The 18,549-nt window shown below is 48.0% G+C and overlaps 1 protein-coding gene across 4 annotated transcripts in view; it reads left to right on the forward strand.

Annotated features, from left to right (window-relative positions):
* HOPX (HOP homeobox) overlaps window positions 1-15,102 on the forward strand; it is a 29,497-nt gene extending 14,395 nt beyond the window's left edge. For all 4 annotated transcript variants that reach the window (XM_043545254.1, XM_037896536.2, XM_043545253.1 and 1 more), the window contains exons 2-3: window positions 4,136-4,310; window positions 14,423-15,102. In XM_043545254.1, the coding sequence (XP_043401189.1) occupies window positions 4,167-4,310; window positions 14,423-14,500 (222 nt within the window). In that variant the 5' untranslated portion in view covers window positions 4,136-4,166 and the 3' untranslated portion in view covers window positions 14,501-15,102. The remainder of the gene's footprint in view (window positions 1-4,135; window positions 4,311-14,422) is intronic.
* The last annotated feature ends 3,447 nt before the right edge of the window (window positions 15,103-18,549 follow it).

Below are 18,549 nucleotides of genomic sequence, written 5' to 3' on the forward strand. Positions count from 1 at the left end.
TATGTATCGTTGGGGTTATTTTTTCCAATGTGCATTACTTTACATTTATCCACATTAAATTTCATTTGCCATTTTGTTGCCCAATCACTTAGTTTTGTGAGAGCTTTTTGAAGTTCTTCACAGTCTGCTTTGGTCTTAACTATCTTGAGCAGTTTAGTATCATCTGCAAACTTTGCCACCTGTTTACCCCTTCCTCCAATGCCCTGGATGACAGCTGGGCCAGGGTAAGGCCCAAGGGAAGACATGGCTTTTGAGGAGGGAATGTGAAGGCAGGTGTGGTTGTATAGGCCCGGGGCTTAGGGGGGATGTCCCAGGCACAGGGGCAGCATAAGACTCTAAAAGCTATTCCATTTGTAAAGAGCTCTGACTCCTTTACTGCAGTTCTCTGTGGTGACTTGGAGAGCAATACTAATGCGTCACACAACTCTGCTGGCACTGCGTGGGTGACAGCACATTGCCGGGACACATTTCCACAGCCCTGTGCCTCAGGTGGTCTTCGCATCCTCAGCCTGTGCAACAGCTTGTAGAGTGATGCACAAATTAGGTTTTTGCCCCTCTGCTGAGTGGTAATAGAGGTCAGCGCTTTGCAGGTCACCTGCCCAGTGACCCAGGGACATCCCAATGCAAACTGACTTTCTGAAAGGAAAAGTCAAAACATTTCATTTCAGAACTGCTGAAACAAACTGTTTCAACCTTTCCAAGGGAAAAAACATTCAACAGAAACAATTTGCTGAATTCACAAATTGTTTTGGGTGACCCGAATCTGCATTTGTGTGTGTGTGTGTGTGTGTGTGTGCAAACAAAGGTTTTGCATGAAATATTTCCCCCAACTCTGCATACTAGAAATGTACTAGGGCCTACAAACAGAATGGTAACCTGGAAGAACACAGGAATGCTTTTGGAGCTGCTAAGGTTAGAGTTTATGCAGCTATGTCTTCTTGGTGTCTAAGAGCTGCAAACAAACATTTGTTTTGCAGTCCTCCAGCAGAGTATGAACCCGTGTCACAACCATGTGAAATAGTGTGAACTGCTCAGCCTGAGGGTGAGAAGTGTGTCAGGATACTACAGAAATCCCCTAGCAACGAAACTGAAGATGGGCATGGGAAACTCCGGCTTAGCACACACAAGAAATATTCCCACAATCAGTAGTTCAAAACTTGTGACAGGGTCGTTAGTGCCTTGGAAGTTCGCTGGGTAACGTTTCCCCAAGGTGATCTCAGGTGTGGAAAATCTTGCACTTCATTTGATGCTTTCCTGGAGGACTGCATTCCTTGTCTACGTTGGGCTCTTTGGGAATGGATGTGCATCCCCCTGAGAGCCCAGTGGGAGCTGCCAGTAGAACCATAAAGCACTTGGAGATTGGTATTTGTGGGGATGACTAAGAACAAACCATGGGGCCCTGGGCTGCGTGGGGAGATGCACTGCTTTGACTGACGGTAGAATCTGCCCCAGCCTTCTCATGCGTTGAAGTGGCGTAGGAGAACATGACACTTAACAGACCAAAAACTAAATACTGGAGCGTCCCTGTGCTAAGGGGCTTGCAAGTTGAGGATCTGCATCTGCAAAGACTGAAGCATGTGAATAATTGAGTCGAATGGAGCTTTACTTGTGCGAGTAAAGTTCCTCATATTCTTAAATCTTTGCAGGACAGGACTGTATGTTGGCCATACACCGTTACCTGTGCTAATAAACAAGGGGTGGGGGAAGGGACTGGGAAGGAGCAGGACCTCACCAGGGAAAGACCAGGAGGTGCTGGGCCCGGCATGCGCAGTGACCAAAATCAGGACTGGGACATGCTGAGGTGGACCTTCAGGAGAAGTAATGGAGTGGGGGCACAAGGGGACAGTTCTCAACATCCCAGCCCTGCTTCAAGCATGGCTGGTTAGTGAATCCTTTTGTGCCTACACTTTCTATTCAAGAAAACGGGCTAAGCCTCCATCCTCGATGTGCTCCTTCCTGCTCTCGTGTGCCCCTTTACAACCTCTCTGTGCTGCCCCTGCCTTCACCATCTCTCCAGCCCCCACCCCAAAATCTCACACTGCCGCCCCTTGAAAATCCAGCCAGCATGAACCCACCCACCCATGCAGGTACCTCCCCTTCCCCCAGCTCCAGTAGGGTGACCAGCTGGCCTGTGGTTATAAGGATAGTCCTGATGTTTGGGGCTTTGCCTTTTATAGGCACCTGTTACCCACATCCCCGTCCTGATTTTTCACATTTGCTCTATGGTCACCCTCAGCTCTAGTCACACACACATACGCCAGCTCCCGCAGGAGAACTCATACACAGGCTTCACACAAACTGCCTCACATCTGCAGCCGCTCCCCTCGCCCCGTCCTGTCCCGCTAACCCCTCCAAACAGCGACAGAGCCCCCTTCCCTGTTTGCTCTCTTCTGTTCCTTCCTCGTGCACTCCCAGAGATTGGAAAGGCTCCCCTGACCCCGAGGGAGCAAAACTTGTCCTGCCATTATCATGGGTGGGAATTTTTCACGTAACTTTTTTTGGTTGGAAAAATGCCATTTTGTTAAAACCCAAATGTCTCCTGGGAAAGGGGCAGGTTTGACACATTTCCACTTTCAAAAAAAGTTGGGGGGGGGGAAATCACAATTGTCAAAAATGTCCCATTTTGACATTTTCAAAATGAAAAATCCCATTTTCAGTTCAAAGTGACTTTGGTTAAACTTTTAAGTTAATTTATAGTAAAAAAAAAAACAACAACAACAACAAAAAACAGGTTGTCAGAGAAAGGTCAAAATCAAAATGAATGGGCGTACATTTCAATTGACCCAATCGGAAACAAAATGCAGATTTTTCAGTTCGTGAAAATTTTTGACATTTTGACTTTTCTGCCAATTTTGGGACAGAAATTTCTTTTGAACTCTGCACGGTTCTCCTGGGAAGGGATACCATTTCCTACACTGCTCTAATCATGGCCGATAGGTCACGCTTCAATGCAGTGGTTCTATAAGGTGTCTGGCCGTGCAGGGAAGCCCTTCTGTTGCTGATACGCCCAAGGAAAAAAGCATTCCACAAAAAAACCTTTCAGACATTCTTTCAACATCAGGGAGAAGCAATAAAAAAAGCACAATGCTTTTTTTTTTCCTTAGCAGTTACCCTTAATGCACTAATTTGTTACCAGGGCTTGCAGGGCACTACAGGATCCAGAGGGCTAGCTCTCCCAGTGCGATAACTAGCAGCCTCTCCTTCCAGAGCCATGCACATTCCTGTAACATCCCCAACGAGCGATGCCAACGCCTCAAGTTGTGAACAGGAATCAGCCCTGCAGGAGGCTGCTGGAACTGTAAACATGGCAAAATAGCTTTGCCCAGCAGAGCACAGAATCAGCATGGAAAGAGGTGTTATTTTCTGCTCTACCGGGCTGTTACAGCTCAAGCAGATAGATACGCATTGATGTGAACTAGCTAACGCTCTCCCCAGATTTCCACTGTCCCAAATTCCAATTATGCCTTTCTGCTAATCTTTGGGCTGAGCAGTTGTAATCACACAAGCCCAATATTCTGTCCCCTCTACCATCTGGTGAAGGGTCTGTGCCAGCTCCCAGCAGAAGGAAGGACTGCTTTTGCTCACGGGGAAGCAGCTCCTGGTGTTACCGGTGAAGGGGCTCTGCTCAAACCCAAGTGGGAACAGAAGATACAGTGATATGGAGCCTCTGAATGGTTTGCAAGTAGCAGACGGAGTATTGCTCTGGGTGCAGACTGCCACGCATTACCTAGCCCGCTGGTCCTGTGCATCAGGAGGGTGGTTACTCCATTCAGGGGTCTTTGGTGGCTGGTTCTCCCCTCCCTACGATAAAGGGGTTTGCTGGGGGGAATCCCAGCGAGCCAGCGCACTAAATCTCACTCTTTCAGATTAGCCTGGTTTGGGACAGCCCCCAGCATGAGACTGCCCTGGCTTTGGACAGTGTCGCACTCACAACGCATGCAGGCCCCACCAGGCCCAGAGACCACATGCTGCGGCCGCTCTGCCTGCTGATCAGAGCTGGCTGCGGCAGTACGGCCTGGAGCTGTGTGTCAAGGGCTGAGCAGAGCACCGGCCGCACAGGGCAGGAGGGGACGCAGCTCCACCGCCTGCTCTGGGCTCAGGCAAGAACCCCCTTCCCCCGGGTCTCTCTCCTCAGCCCCTTGCCCAGCGCCCCGTGTGCAGAGGAAATGGCCACTGAGCAGCCGATGGGCCCCACGGAGGAGCAGCTGGAGATCCTGGAGTATAACTTCAGCAAGGTCAACAAGCACCCGGACCCCACCACCCTGTGCCTCATCGCAGCCGAGGCGGGGCTGTCCGAGGAGGAGACCCTGGTGAGTGAGCAACACGGGCCCCCGGGCCCAAAGCCCTGCTCCTCGGCCAAGAAACCCGCTCCCCCCTGACAGCCCCGACCCACTCCTCAACCCACCCCGTAACTCTACTCCTCGCCCCATAGCCCTACAGCCCCGACCCACTCCTCAACCCACCCCATAACTCCACTCCTCGCCCCATAGCCCTACAGCCCCGACCCATTCCACAACTCTATAGCTCCTAACCACCCAATCACCCCCTCCCCACCCTATAATCCTATAGCCCCAAGCCACCACATAACCCCATACCCTCATACTCCCAATTCACCCCATAACCCTGCTCCGAACTCCACAATGCTAACTCTGTTGCCCCCACAATCCCACTCTTTTCATCTCCACACGCCCATTCCCTCATAACTGTACAAATCTCACTGCCTCTGCTCCCTACCCCAACAAACCTGCCTCACCCCGCATCACCAGAACCCAAACACACTCCTGTATGCTGCCCCCAGAGCCCCCAGCCCTATACCCCAGTGCACCCTGCTCTCCAGCCTTCCAGCCTCACCTCACACTTCAACAGCCCCACTGAGCCCCATATCCCCATCTCACACCAAACCTCCACATGCAAACGCCTCACTTCACCCCACTGCTCCATCTCACCCCACAAGCCCATTGCACCAGCTAACCCCTCAGCCCTGCTCCTTGCCTCATGCCACAACCACACTGCACCTCATAACTCCATTCCCCACCCCACAACACCATAACTCTGCTCTGTGATTCACCCCACACCCTCAACCTCAGTCCACCCCATAACCCCACTCTTCATACCACAGCACCCCATGCACCCCATATCACTGCTCTCCATGCCACTAACTCCACATCCTCCTACCCCAACTGCCCCCAGAGTCCTACCCTCCACCCCACAGCCTCATAATCCTGCTCCTCATCTCACAACACACCTGCATCCCACCCCACGCTGCCATAACTCTGCTGTCCGGCGCACAGCCCCATAATCTCACCGCTTACCTCCACAACTCTGCTGTCCTTCTTACACCAGACTCCCACCCCGCCCCATGCCACAGCCCCATACACCCTATGCTCAACACACACCCATGACCCTGCTCCCATCCCGCACCACATAGCCCCATAAGTGCTCCCCTCCTCCATCCCATGGCCTCAGTTTGCCTCCCCAGCCCTGCTCCCAGCTACTTCACCAGCACCTGCCCTTGCTACCCCAGAGCTCCATCCCTTCCCACCAGCCTGCTTGGCCTGCCCCTTCTCTCTCTCTCACGCTGTCTGGCATTTCTCTCCTCTTCCTTTCAAGCCTGTTTCTTTCTCTCCCTGTCCCCGCTGGCTCTCCTGGGGAGGCTGAATTGCTGTCACTTCCCCGCCAGGCTGGGCTGGCAGACTCCACTGTGACTCCTCTACTGCTGGGTTCCCAGCAGCAGCCCTGGCTGTCTCTACTCTTACAATGCAGGCCAGGCCATTTACAGCACCTTCACAGTGGCCCCTTTCCCGCTGGCTGGTCTCTCCTTTTTCTCCTTGGTCCTCGTTTCTGTCCCTTTAAATCAGATCAGTAGCATCAGCTGAATTCTCTGTGGACTAAAAGGGGTCAAAGAAATTCTGGAAGCTCCTTCAATAGGAGGCAGGAGCTGCCAGACTGGCTGCAAGACGCGGGGTTCAGGGTCAGGATTTGGGAGGCCAGTATAGTGAAGGGGGCCAGGTGAGCCCTAGATAGCACAGAGACCAAGCACAATGAGCAGACCCAGGAGAAAGAAGTGGTTCGGGACTATTTAGAAAAGCTGGACGTGCACAAGTCCATGGGGCCGGATGCGTTGCATCCAAGAGTGCTAAAGGAGTTGGCGGATGTGATTGCAGAGCCATTGGCCATTATCTTTGAAAACTCATGGCGATCGGGGGAGGTCCCGGACGACTGGAAAAAGGCTAATATAGTGCCCATCTTTAAAAAAGGGAAGAAGGAGGATCCTGGGAACTACAGGCCAGTCAGCCTCACCTCAGTCCCTGGAAAAATCATGGAGCAGGTCCTCAAGGAATCAATTCTGGAACACTTCGAGGAGAGGAAAGTGATCAGGAACAGTCAGCATGGATTCACCAAGGGCAAGTCATGCCTGACTAACCTAATTGCCTTCTATGACAAGATAACTGGTTCTGTGGATGAAGGGAAAGCAGTGGACGTGTTGTTCCTTGACTTTAGCAAAGCTTTTGACCCTGTCTCCCACAGTATTTTTGCCAGCAAGTTAAAGAAGTATGGGCTGGATGAATGGAGTATAAGGTGGATAGAAAGCTGGCTAGATTGTCGGGCTCAACGGGTAGTGATCAATGGCTCCATGTCTAGTTGGCAGCCGGTATCAAGTGGAGTGCCCCAAGAGTCAGCCCTAGAGCCGGTTTTGTTCAATATCTTCATTAGCGATCTGGAGGATGGTGTGGATTGCACCCTCAGCAAGTTTGCAGATGACACTAAACTGGGAGGAGAGGTAGATACGCTGGAGGGTAGGGATAGGATACAGAGGGCCCTAGACAAATTAGAGGATTGGGCCAAAAGAAATCTGATGAGGTTCAACAAGGACCAGTGCAGAGTCCTGCACTTAGGACGGAAGAATCCAATGCACCGCTACAGACTAGGGACCAAATGGCTGGGCAGCAGTTCTGCGGAAAAGGACCTGGGGGTGACAGTGGACGAGAAGCTGGATATGAGTCAACAGTGTGTCCTTGTTACCAAGAAGGCCAATGGCATTTTGGGATGTATAAGTAGGGGCATTGCCAGCAGATCGAGGGACATGATCATTCCCCTCTATTCGACACTGGTGAGGCCTCATCTGGAGTACTGTGTCCAGTTTTGGGCCCCACACTACAAGAAGGATGTGGAAAAATTGGAAAGCGTCCAGCAGAGGGCAACAAAAATGATTAGGGGGCTGGAAAACATGACTTATGAGGAGAGGCTGAGGGAACTGGGGATGTTTAGTCTACGGAAGAGAAGAATGAGGGGGGATTTGATAGCTGCTTTCAACTACCTGAAAGGGGGTTCCAAAGAGGATGGCTCTAGACTGTTCTCAGTGGTAGCAGATGACAGAACAAGGAGTAATGGTCTCAAGTTGCAGTGGGGGAGATTTAGGTTGGATATTAGGAAAAACTTTTTCACTAGGAGGGTGGTGAAACACTGGAATGTGTTCCCTAGGGAGGTGGTGGAATCTCCTTCCTTAGAAGTTTTTAAGGTCAGGCTTGACAAAGCCCGGGCTGGGATGATTTAATTGGGGATCGGTCCTGCTTTGAGCAGGGGGTCGGACTAGATGACCTCCTGAGGTCCCTTCCAGCCCTGATATTCTATGATTCTATGAGGGTGGAACAGCGAAGCACCCACTGGGCCATTTCCATTTGATAGTTTTCTTTTTGAAAATTGCCAAAGTTGCATCTAAAAATAAAGCAGCCCCAGGAAAACCGTTTCGCCACGTGCTACAGGCTGTCTCTGAGCTCAGGGGAAGTGAAATGGAAAGGGCCCAGTTCAGATCTCATACTGTGTAACTCAGAAGTAACATTGCAGTCAATGGAGTCACAAATGGTCTAAACATAGTGAGACCAGTCTCTGGCCTGGCCTGCGTAAGTGGCACTGGTGTAATAGTCATTCCTTTGTTCATAGCACCCTTCTCCCCCTTCAGGTTACCAGAGTGCAACTGGCACCAGTGAGTGAAAGTAATACTTCAGTAGGGAGCAGTGCAGGTCTCTGTGTCTAACACCACGCTGTGCTTCTGGTTCCAAGCTGCTCCGGGGGGGGCTCAAGAATCAGTCACACACGACCCTCTTAGTGCTGATCTCCTGATTAAAACAAGCTATCACAAAAGAGAATCCATGCTCCTCATTGGAGTCTCCCCTTAAAGGACTTATTTCCCTGGTTAAAAGGTGACATCAGACGATGGGCAGAGGCGCTGCTGTGTGTTAGTTTGTTAGAGATGTGCTACGGCTCTGAAGTTTCACTTCTTCTTTCTTTACAAAGTGACGATCCAGTATCGCACAGGGTGCACAGAATCCGTGTCTCTCTCGTGAAAATTACTGCACATTAAAATTTGACCTTCATAGACAAGCTTGTCTGCTCCTGAACCTGAAATACTCCTACCAAGCTGAGGATGTTTGAAAAAAGGGTTGTTTATGTAATAAATCAAGACTGAGGTTTTAGTTATATAGCACATGTACTGTGTCTAATATTATTAATATCAGTGTTTTCCATCTGCAGTGTCCTGCAGTCAGTAGTCAGACACCAGAGAGACTACTGCTGAAGTACAAAGTGGTGACTGGTCAACTGTTTGGGACAGGACGTGACAAACAATGCATCTAATTGAACTGACAGGGAGAAATTTAAGTAGATATTTACCAGGCTGGAGTTGGGCCAAGATATCCCTGTTAATGATGCTACAATGCTCTTAGGAAAGGTGTTGTGGCACTGGTGTCTCTAGTGACCACAATAGCTCCAAAAATAACTGCTAACAGCAAAATAGTAGATCACAGGCATAGGAGTGCTGTGCGTATTCGCAGACAGAGAGCAACATTGTACTTATATGCAATCATGTACTAGCAATGCCCTTCTGCCATGTACATTGGCCAAACCGGACAGTCTCTACACAAAAGAATAAATGGATACAAATCAGACGTCAAGAATTATAACATTCAAAAACAAGTCAGAGAACACTTCAACCTCCCTGGTCACTCAATTACAGACCTAAAAGTCACAATTCTTCAACAAAAAAACTTCAAAAACAGACTCCAATGAGAAACTGCAGAACTGGAATTAATTTGCAGACTGGACACCATTAAATTAGGCTTGAATAAAGACTGGCAGTGGATGGGTCATTACACAAAGTAAAATCTATTTCCCCATGCTAATTTTCCCCCTATTGTTACTCACACCTGATTGTCAACCGTTTGAAATGGGCCATCCTGATTATCACTACAAAAGTTTTTTTCTCCTGCTGATAATAGCCCACCTTAATTGTGTCCAGTTTTGGGCCCCACACTACAAGAAGGATGTGGAAAAATTGGAAAACGTCCAGCGGAGGGTAACAAAAATGATTAGGGGACTGGAACACATGATTTATGAGGAGAGGCTGAGGGAACTGGGATTGTTTCGTCTGCAAAAGAGAAGAATAAGGGGGGGATTTGATAGCTGCTTTCAACTACTTGAAAGGGGGTTCCAAAGAGGATGGATCTAGACTGTTCTCAGTGGTAGCAGATGACAGAACAAGGAGTAATGGTCTCAAGTTGCAGTGGGGGAGGTTTAGTTTGGATTTGAGGAAAAACTTTTTCACTAGGAGGGTGCTGAAGCACTGAAATGCGTTATCTAGGGAAGTAGTTGAATCTCCTTCCTTAGAGGTTTTTAAGGCCCGGCTTGCAAAGCCCTGGCTGGGATGATTTAGTTGGGGATTGGTCCTGTTTTGAGCAGGGGGTTGGATTAGGTGACCTCTTGAGGTCCCTTCCAACCCTGATATTCTATGATTCTATAGATTAATCTTGTTAGAGTTGGTATGGCAACACCCATTTTTTCATGTTCTCTGTCTATATATATCTTCCTATTGTATTTTCCACTGCATGCATCTGATGAAGTGGGCTTTAGACCACGAAAGCTTATGCCTAAATAAATTTGTTAGTCTCTAAGGTGCCACAAGTACTCCTCGTTCATTGTACTTTCCGTGTGGATGACTTATTTCAGCTGCTGGCTTTTTATTGAAGGCACATGGCATTGTTGACAGTACACATTTTCTTATGTAAGTGTTAAAAGGTCGCAAAGGCAAACACTAAGGGAATACAGCAGAGCTGAGGCATTATAATATTGTACAGTAGGCATCCACTGAGGATGACTTATTTTAGATTAACAGAAACAAAAAGCAAATTAAAAACAATATGCAATCTCCTGCTTAGAGCACAGTGTGTGTGACTCACTCTATACTACCTGCCATCTTGGGCTAACTCACAGAGCATGCCTCTGCAGACAGGCTAGGGAGTTCACTTTACTCTTAAAGGTGCAGAACCTAGAAAATAGCCTACCTGTACCACAGGGATCTAAATTTTTAACAAAACTGTACCTATATCTGCAGAGAGCCATTCTGCTTCTTCCTCGTGCACTTTGAAATAGTTTCCTCTTTGATTACCACCCTTGTCATCTAAAGCATATGTTGGTCCCACCATTGGATTGGAGGATGAGGGTAGTTTCACTACTCCAGGTTTCCCAGCATTGCTGTTCATGCAGTGCCAATCATATTCTGGTCACTTAGGCAGTACTTACTTCTGTGAATTAGAAAATCAAAAATGTCAGTGTTAAAAATGTGACTTAGATTATCTGTCCTGCAAAATCCTGCAGCAAAAAGACAGAATTTAGTCCTATAGTGAAGATAATTTCCACACTTATATTAAAGTGCGTTGTGATCACAGCCTTCAATATGCCCATACACTTGTACTCACTACCACCAGCCAAGCCCTATTAGTGTGCTTGGAGATCTGCAAACATCAACTCCCATCGTGCACCAAGCTCCATGCAGGTACTTTGCCCATGCAGGATTAGGGCTATAGTGAGGGATTTCCCTACACCCCCCCATGGGGGTGTTTACCCCCCCTGAATTTCCCCAACACCCCCCTGCCCAGTTTTGTGAACTAGTTACATGCAGTGTTGCCAATTTAGTGATTGTTTGGAAATTTGAATTGAAATTGAAACATTAATACACACTTTAAAAGCATATAAAGTGTACGATAAAATATGTGTATCTGAAAAAGTAGACTAGATTTGAAAAGTATGAACACAGACTAGCTTCCTTTTACAGCTGTTGTTTTTATGACCATGTCAGTGCATTCATTTTGGTGATGTTGGCCAACCTAATAATTTCAAATTATGATTTGTAAGTAAACTCTAAATGAACTCTCCCTGACAGCTAGTGATGAGCTGGGGCTGGGGGGGAAAGGCTTCAGGACCAGACTGTATTTACATTCACACCTCATCTACCTAGATATCCAGCAAACAGAGCTGTGTTGCCCAAGTGATAGATTTTGGCTGGGGTTGGGTTACAAATTACTTGAATGCGGGGTGTAAAGAAATGTTGTTGTTCTTATTCTATGAGTAAAGGGCAGTAGAACTGTATTTAGCCTGTGCTGACTGAGGGCATCAAGAGAGAGGGTGGGGACAGGTGTTTTGCTTGATGGTCTGCCTGAGTCACAAGTACTATTAGACCTGCCCCCTCCAGTGTTTAAAGACAGAGCTGATTAGGCTCCATAGATGGTCTTTTGTTTTGTTAAGGAACCCCTACAGCTGAAATCACTGATAATCAGGTCTAAGTGCTTAGACCTGCTGGGGGACAGTGTTTCTGTGGAAGAGATGGCCCAGTCTGCACTAGCTGCGAGATTCCCCCACTGAGAGCTCAGCTGAAATCACAGAGCTGGGTGGAACCTCAAGAGACCAACTCGCAGAGGTCACAGTGGAGGTGGCAGCAGAAGGTGATGGCGCAGGGCCATTGGCAACAGAGCGGTGGAGCAAACGGTGGCACAATGAACAACAGTGGCCAGAGTGAACAGTGAGCAGCTGGAGGAACGAGCAAAGTGCCTTCTTGCCCCCCACCTGGAAGGTGAACTCATGTGAAAGCACCTCTGAACTCTGAGTCTCCACTGACCAAGGACAACACCGGTGAGTGTTCATGAGGCTGTTAAGAATGCTGGAGACACAACACAGTTCAAGCGAACAAACATGGCTGTGGCATCATACTTTCTATTTAGGCAAGAAAAACCACACACTACAAACTGGAGGCCAATGTTAAGTGCATTGTCACTTGTTCATCCTGAAGTTGAACACTGGTTCCGAACAAGACCAGCAAATGCTCACTATCTTTCTGCAAGAAACTCAACTGACTGGCTAGACACATGTGATGCAACAGTGAAAGACACAACAGTTGAAAAAAATGAAGAACTCTCTCACCACATTCAAAAAATTTGCATACATGGCTGATGAATGCACTGATGCAAATGAGCACCAACTATTAAGTCATTGTGTACGTTATCTTGATGTCAGTGGTAGGCCAGTAGATGCATTTCTAGATGTTCAAGTTACGGAAAACACATCAGCTGCATCTGTGACAACCGACATCTTAGAAGAGTTAAATGCTTGTCAGTTGGACCCCAAACAGATGGCTGCTTGTGCATTTGATGGAGCTGCAAACTTCTCTGGAAGACATGGTGGAGGACAAACTTTGCTGAGAGAAAAGTGTAACCCTAGTCTCTCCTATACACACTGCAGAGGCCATCTACTCCAACTAGCGCTAGTACGAGCTGCAGACTCTTCAAAAGACATTTAAAAAGGCTATAAATTTAATGTCTTCATTATATTCTTTTTTCAGCAAGAGTCCAAAAAGACTGAATATCTTGGAAAATATAGAAGATACACTGGGACTGAAGTTCAAATTAGTCCAACCTGGGAAAACCCACTGGCTTTTTCATCAGCAATCCTTGCCTGTTGTCTTAAAATTACTCCAGCCATTATTACTGGCTTTGGAAAGTATCTACCAAGATGGGATGGATCTAAGTAGTGAGGCTGGTGGATTACTTTTGCTGCTACGTTCAGAGAAGACTATTGCCATTCTCTCTCTTGTAAGTCTACTGTTGAAACCACTTGGGTCATTAAACAATGCCATCCAGGCATCTGCTACAATAGTAGTAGATCTTTGTCCAGCAATAGACACTACATTTGGATCAATCCGAGAGCTATCCATTGAAAAAGTACTGGAAGAAGCAAAGACTTCAAGTCCAGAAGTTGACTAATGAAGGCATTTATATTGAATCCTTAAGTGAAGAGGACAAGAAGTGTTTGTTAAGACAACTGAAAAAGTACACAGACTTGAGTCTTAAAAATCTACAACAGCAACTTCTAGATTCTACTCAACCTCTACGTAGCTTTTACAGATCCCTGTCCTATAAAACACCAACAGTTGAGTGGAGTGAGGCACTCCAGCAATGGGGCTGCCATGTGCTCAGGACAGAATAGAGAATTTGAACACAGCGTGGAATATCATACCATGAATGAATGAAGATTTGACTTCAACTTCTTTTTTATCATCACTAGTGGCTGGACCCGATCTTTGTGCTCTGTTTCCTGGGATGAAAGAAGTAGGAATTCATCTCTTGCTACTCCCAGTCACAACAGCTATAGTTGAGCGTTCTTTTTCATCATTGAATAGAATTTTGTGTTTTGAAAGAAGTCACCTTCTGCCTGATCATGTGAATGAACTAATGAGCATATCAGTTGAAGGAATGGAAGTACCGGACACATGAGAAGCCACCAAAGATGAACGCATTGCATTCAAGAAGTTCATTAACAGAGTTGTGCAAAATTATAACAAGAAACCAAGAAGGATGTAGATGTAGTGCTTCACAGAAGGCTTGAGTAGCCAACTTTAATTTGTGTGATGATTTTAAAATCTAATAAAATGGTCATGAAACATTTTTCAGTTTTTACTATGGTGCCATACAGCCCACCTTCACCTTCATGGTCTCACCCCTCATCGGCCCTGACCCCCTCCCCCCCTCATAAATTTGAACACCCCCACTAAGTTCAATTCCTGGGGAAAACACTGGCTATAGTCCCTGCCCTAGGGAGCTTGCATGTCTATTTTACATGTAAAAGGTTTAGTCCAGTGACCCACATTTCTTTCCTCACTCTCTGATATCTACACTAAGTGGGAGCACAGGACTGCTGCACACCTGGTATCAAAGCAGCCCCTTGCTGCGAGACAGCCAATCTCTCTCTCTGCCGCTTTCTCCCATCCTGGATCCATCTGTTTTCTGGGCAGCAAATCACCTTACCATTGTGATGTAAGACTATTGGAAAACTAGATCCTACTGACAGAGTCTTTAGAAAGTAGGAATGTAAGACAATGGGTAACATTGTCAAAAGCCCCTAACTGACTTAGGAGCTTTATTCCTGTTGATTTTTGGTGGGACTTTAGCCTCCTAAATCACATAGGCACTTCCAAAATGTTTTACCTTATGTGTGATTGCAATGAAATAGAAAGTTATTGCAATGCAAAGAAGTTGTTAAGTGCATAAGTCTAATTTCCTTGAAAACATTCATTTTTGTACATTTCTCTGTTCTCTAGAAATGGTTCAAGCAGCGCCTTGCAGAGTGGAGAAAATCCGAAGGGCTCCCTTCAGAGTGTGGATCCGTTAGAGACTAAGGAGGATGACTAGCTTTTTCCCTACTCACTGTAAACAACTGATTTTGCTTTTCCTTCTCGCAATAGATGTTATGATCCAAAGTAACATCCTGCTGTTTAACATGGTGTTTTATTTAAAATGAACATAACGAGAAAAAATAATGATATAATACTTTAAACAGCTCTTGTCACATATTATAGGGTGGCTAAGAGGAGAGCAGCTGTACCCTGTTTGGATTAGAGTTCCATATGGCGTATAAATGTAATGTCAGCTGCACAGAGCAGAACCAGTTAAGGACCTAACCCTTGGCTCTAAGCAAAGCTACTATGAAAGGGCAGAATGATAGTGTGAAAATTTTCCTTTTCTTCTGATCCCCATATGCACACTCAGTGCCAGCATTAACAGTCTCTAGGTTCCTGGAACAGAAAACCAGATGTGTCATTAACCTGAGCTTACTCAGCTCAACACACACAGCACTGAAAATCACCACAGAGGAGAACTGAGGACATCCATAATTACTAGATCATGCCAAGAACCCTTGACTTTATCTGAAGTGTGTCTAATAAATGTCACTGAATGAAAAGGAATATTTTTCTGATGTATTAATAAAATCAGAACTTTTTGTTCAGACTGAAAATATTTGTGTTCTGGTCACACTAAAGTCAGTTCAAGGCCAGATGAGCCCCCACCCTCAGCTCACCTAGTCTGACCTGTATATCGCCGGCCAATGACCACCATCCAGCCACCCGCATGCCAAGCCAAACAACCTGAAGTAGATGTTCACATTCTTCAGCATGTTTTTGTCAGCATGTGGTGCTCTTAACCATCAGCTCCCTGACAGCCCATCCAAAGTATTCACTATGACAACACAGGTCTTTTCTTCCCTTCCACACTAACTATCTTTTAAGGGTTGCTGGCCATTTTGCAGGCCTTCTGCACATGGCAGACCTTGGGGCAGTTTCATGTCCGGAAGGATTTTGTCCCATCTGTTGTATTTTTAAAAAGCTTTTGGGTGTGTATTGTTTGTCCTCCAATTTCCATGCTCAGCCTTTCTCATAAAAGGAGCAGAAAGGGGCCCCTCCCATTATAGCCAGCAGCCAGTGCCCTCCCCTGAGCTGTGAGACACCCAGATTCAAGCCCTGCTCTGACTGATTGGAGCAGGACGTGCAGCCAGGGCTCCCAACTCTCAGGAGAGGCCCTGGGCACCGGCCTGTGGGATATTCAGGGGAGGGGATGTCTCAGTCTCTTCTGTTAAAGTCATTTCACCAGGTATAAATAGTCACCTGGCCCAGAGAAAGCAAGTGAGGGATTGACTCTAACCCAGCAACTGGGGCCCTCAACTAGAAGATGCCAGAGCCAGGTTCAAGTCCCTTCTGCAAAGCAGACAGAGCAGGGATTTGAATTTGGATCTTCCCTCTCCCCAGCGAGCACCCTGTTCACCTGGCTCCTGGGACACATCCCCACTCACCCTGGCTGGGTGAGATCGGAGCACACCTACCAGAGTGGGTCCCTCACGGGAGAGAGGCAGGGAATTGCCTGGTTGGAGCATCCTGCTGGGGCAGCATCAGGACTTAGGCATGCACAAGGCTGCCCACCAGGGGAACGTAGGTGCCTGTGGGCATGAAGGTGGCGGCTGAGCAGGGCTTTTGGGCACATCAGTGGCACCTGGCTATCGAAAGAGGCAGTTAGGTGCCCATGTGAATCCAGCCCAGAAACCTGTGTCATCGAGTGGCCTGGTCCTTCCAGGGGGGCTGGGCTCAGCCCATCTGCCAGGCACATGATGGGTTTGGACTTGGGCAGGTGACCAGGCATCACGCGATGGTAGCCCCAGGCAAGGCTTCCTGTGAGAGAGGGCTCGAGAGCCCAGGAAGGCCCTAGGAGGCCTTTGGAGTGGGCCTGGCAGCGCTCCCCTGCTCAGAGAGCTGTGGGGCTGAAAGAAAGAGCTGGGGTGTCATGTCCTGATACAAAGATAAAAGGCGAGCAGACTGGGGAAGGGGCTCTCCATGCCACGCAGAGAGAGGGCAGGTAGAAGTGCCCGGCCGTGAGGGGCAGAAGCTACTGAAAGGGCGCATTTGAGGGAAGCATTCAGGGAGAACGAGCTGGCTCTGGGGAAGGGGGTATTGAAAAGCCAACAGCGTAGAGGGGATTTAGTGAGGGGGAGGGGAAGTCTCCCTTCTATCGCCTTGCGTTGCCCAGTGCAAGGCCCTGGTAAGGCGTAGCATGAAGTTGCGGGTGTCTATTTTGTTTAGCTGACCTGGGTTGTTTTAATAACATCTCCTGGAAGGGATATTTGACTTGTCCAAGCACCTGGGATGTGATTTGAAAACCTGAGAGCAGGGAAATTGAGGCAGCTAGGGGGAATAGTGCTGGATGAGGCGAGATCATGTTGCTCACAGTTTTCATAGAGATTTCTAAACATTAGCTGTGCTGGCTCACAGCAACTGGGTGGGGTAGGTTTGGGAATATGGCAACAAAAGTGAGAGGGAAGAACTATTGCTTGCAGTGTCAGACCAACAGGCCTGAGTGCAATGTAAGCTTTTCTCCCTGACAGGCGGTAGTGGGATCTTTGCTGTTCCCTAATTGGCTGACATTCATTCCTTTCCTATCTCAAAGAGGACCCAATCTGGCTGCTGTCATGAGTGCTAAATATTTATTCCCCCCCAGTGCTCTGAATACCATCCCTTCAAAGGGATGTGGAATTGCTTGTCCCAGCCTGGGATGCTTCACATCACCATGGAGAGTAGCAAAAGGCTAGACATTCATGCAGGAGCAGAGTTACAGCGCAAACAGCTAGAATCCTAGCATCCTAGGCCCTTGTATTTAAAGCAATATCACACTTGCCCTTGCTGGAGGAGGTCTAAATGATGCAGTGGTGTCTGAGTCACTAGAGGAGAGATAAAAGCAGCAGGTTGGGTTTTTGTTGTTTTTGGTTTTGGGGCGGGGGGGGGGGGCGTTTAAGAACTGAGGCAAAGGAGAAACACTGAACATCCTGTGTTCAGCTTCCAAACTGTGAGCATGAGTGTAGCCCATAAAGAAGGCAATATTTTGCCCTAGATTTAAAGGGCACCGCATGGCACACTCAGCACCGGAGCCAGAAGGTGACGTAGCATCAGCATTGCAGCACCTAGTGTCAGCCAGCCTACTGCTCCGTGGACGTTCAGCCTTGACTTAGCCTCCCTGCCCAGGACGCAGGGAGCGTCACAGTGCCCAAGAACGGGATCCACGAAAGCCGGCCTGCTGAGCGGGGGAGCTGCCCAAGCTAGCTAATAGAATAGAGTGAGGAGAGGGGAAGTGGCCTGAGCCCCACCCTCTTAGGGAAGTAGGCGGGTAACTCTGGGCTAGAGGGATGCACCTTCCTCCGCTTGGGATTCACGGCTGCGAACCCTCTGCTGGAGCCAGGCGCCCAATCCAGATCGGTCCATTCTTGCAAAAAACCAAGGTGGTGGTAGCGGTGCCAGCCCCCATCTCACCTCTTATGCCCAATAGCCCACTGGTTAGAGAACTCAACCCAGCATGGGAGAGACTGTGATGGGGCAGCGTGCTGCACCCCCACCTCTTCCACAACACAGACCTTGCTTGTAAACCTCACTGCACAGTTCATTTACAGTATTTAACCCCTCCACAATACACAGCAGTATCCCTACACTTTTACACACCGCATCTCAACTTTCGCACCCCTTTGCCAAAAAAAGGGGGGAGGGAGGTGTCTCCTCAGAGGACCCCCTTTATCAGGCTCTCCTAGTTTTCTGTTTCTCTCTTTTCCCTCCCAACCACTCCTTCCTGTCCCCTTTTATACAGCTTCCCCGTTAACACGCTAATTGTCTCATTGGCTCACCAGCCCCAACCTGGCCTGTTAATCAGGTACACCTCAGTCCAATTAGACTTTCTCCAGGGGAATCTAATTAGTACTAATAGTGACTAGAGTGCTCGCTCAAGTGCTAGCCCTCAGCACTCCATCACAGGGACCAAGGTTCATCTCTTCCCTCAGCCTGCTTTGGAATAGGAATTTGAACCCCCATTTCCCACCCCTGGTCACCAACCATGTTACCTCAACAGATCCTGCTGGGTT

The sequence above is a fragment of the Chelonia mydas genome, chromosome 4 (genome assembly GCF_015237465.2).
Source record: "Chelonia mydas isolate rCheMyd1 chromosome 4, rCheMyd1.pri.v2, whole genome shotgun sequence".
Lineage (NCBI taxonomy): Eukaryota > Metazoa > Chordata > Testudines > Cheloniidae > Chelonia > Chelonia mydas.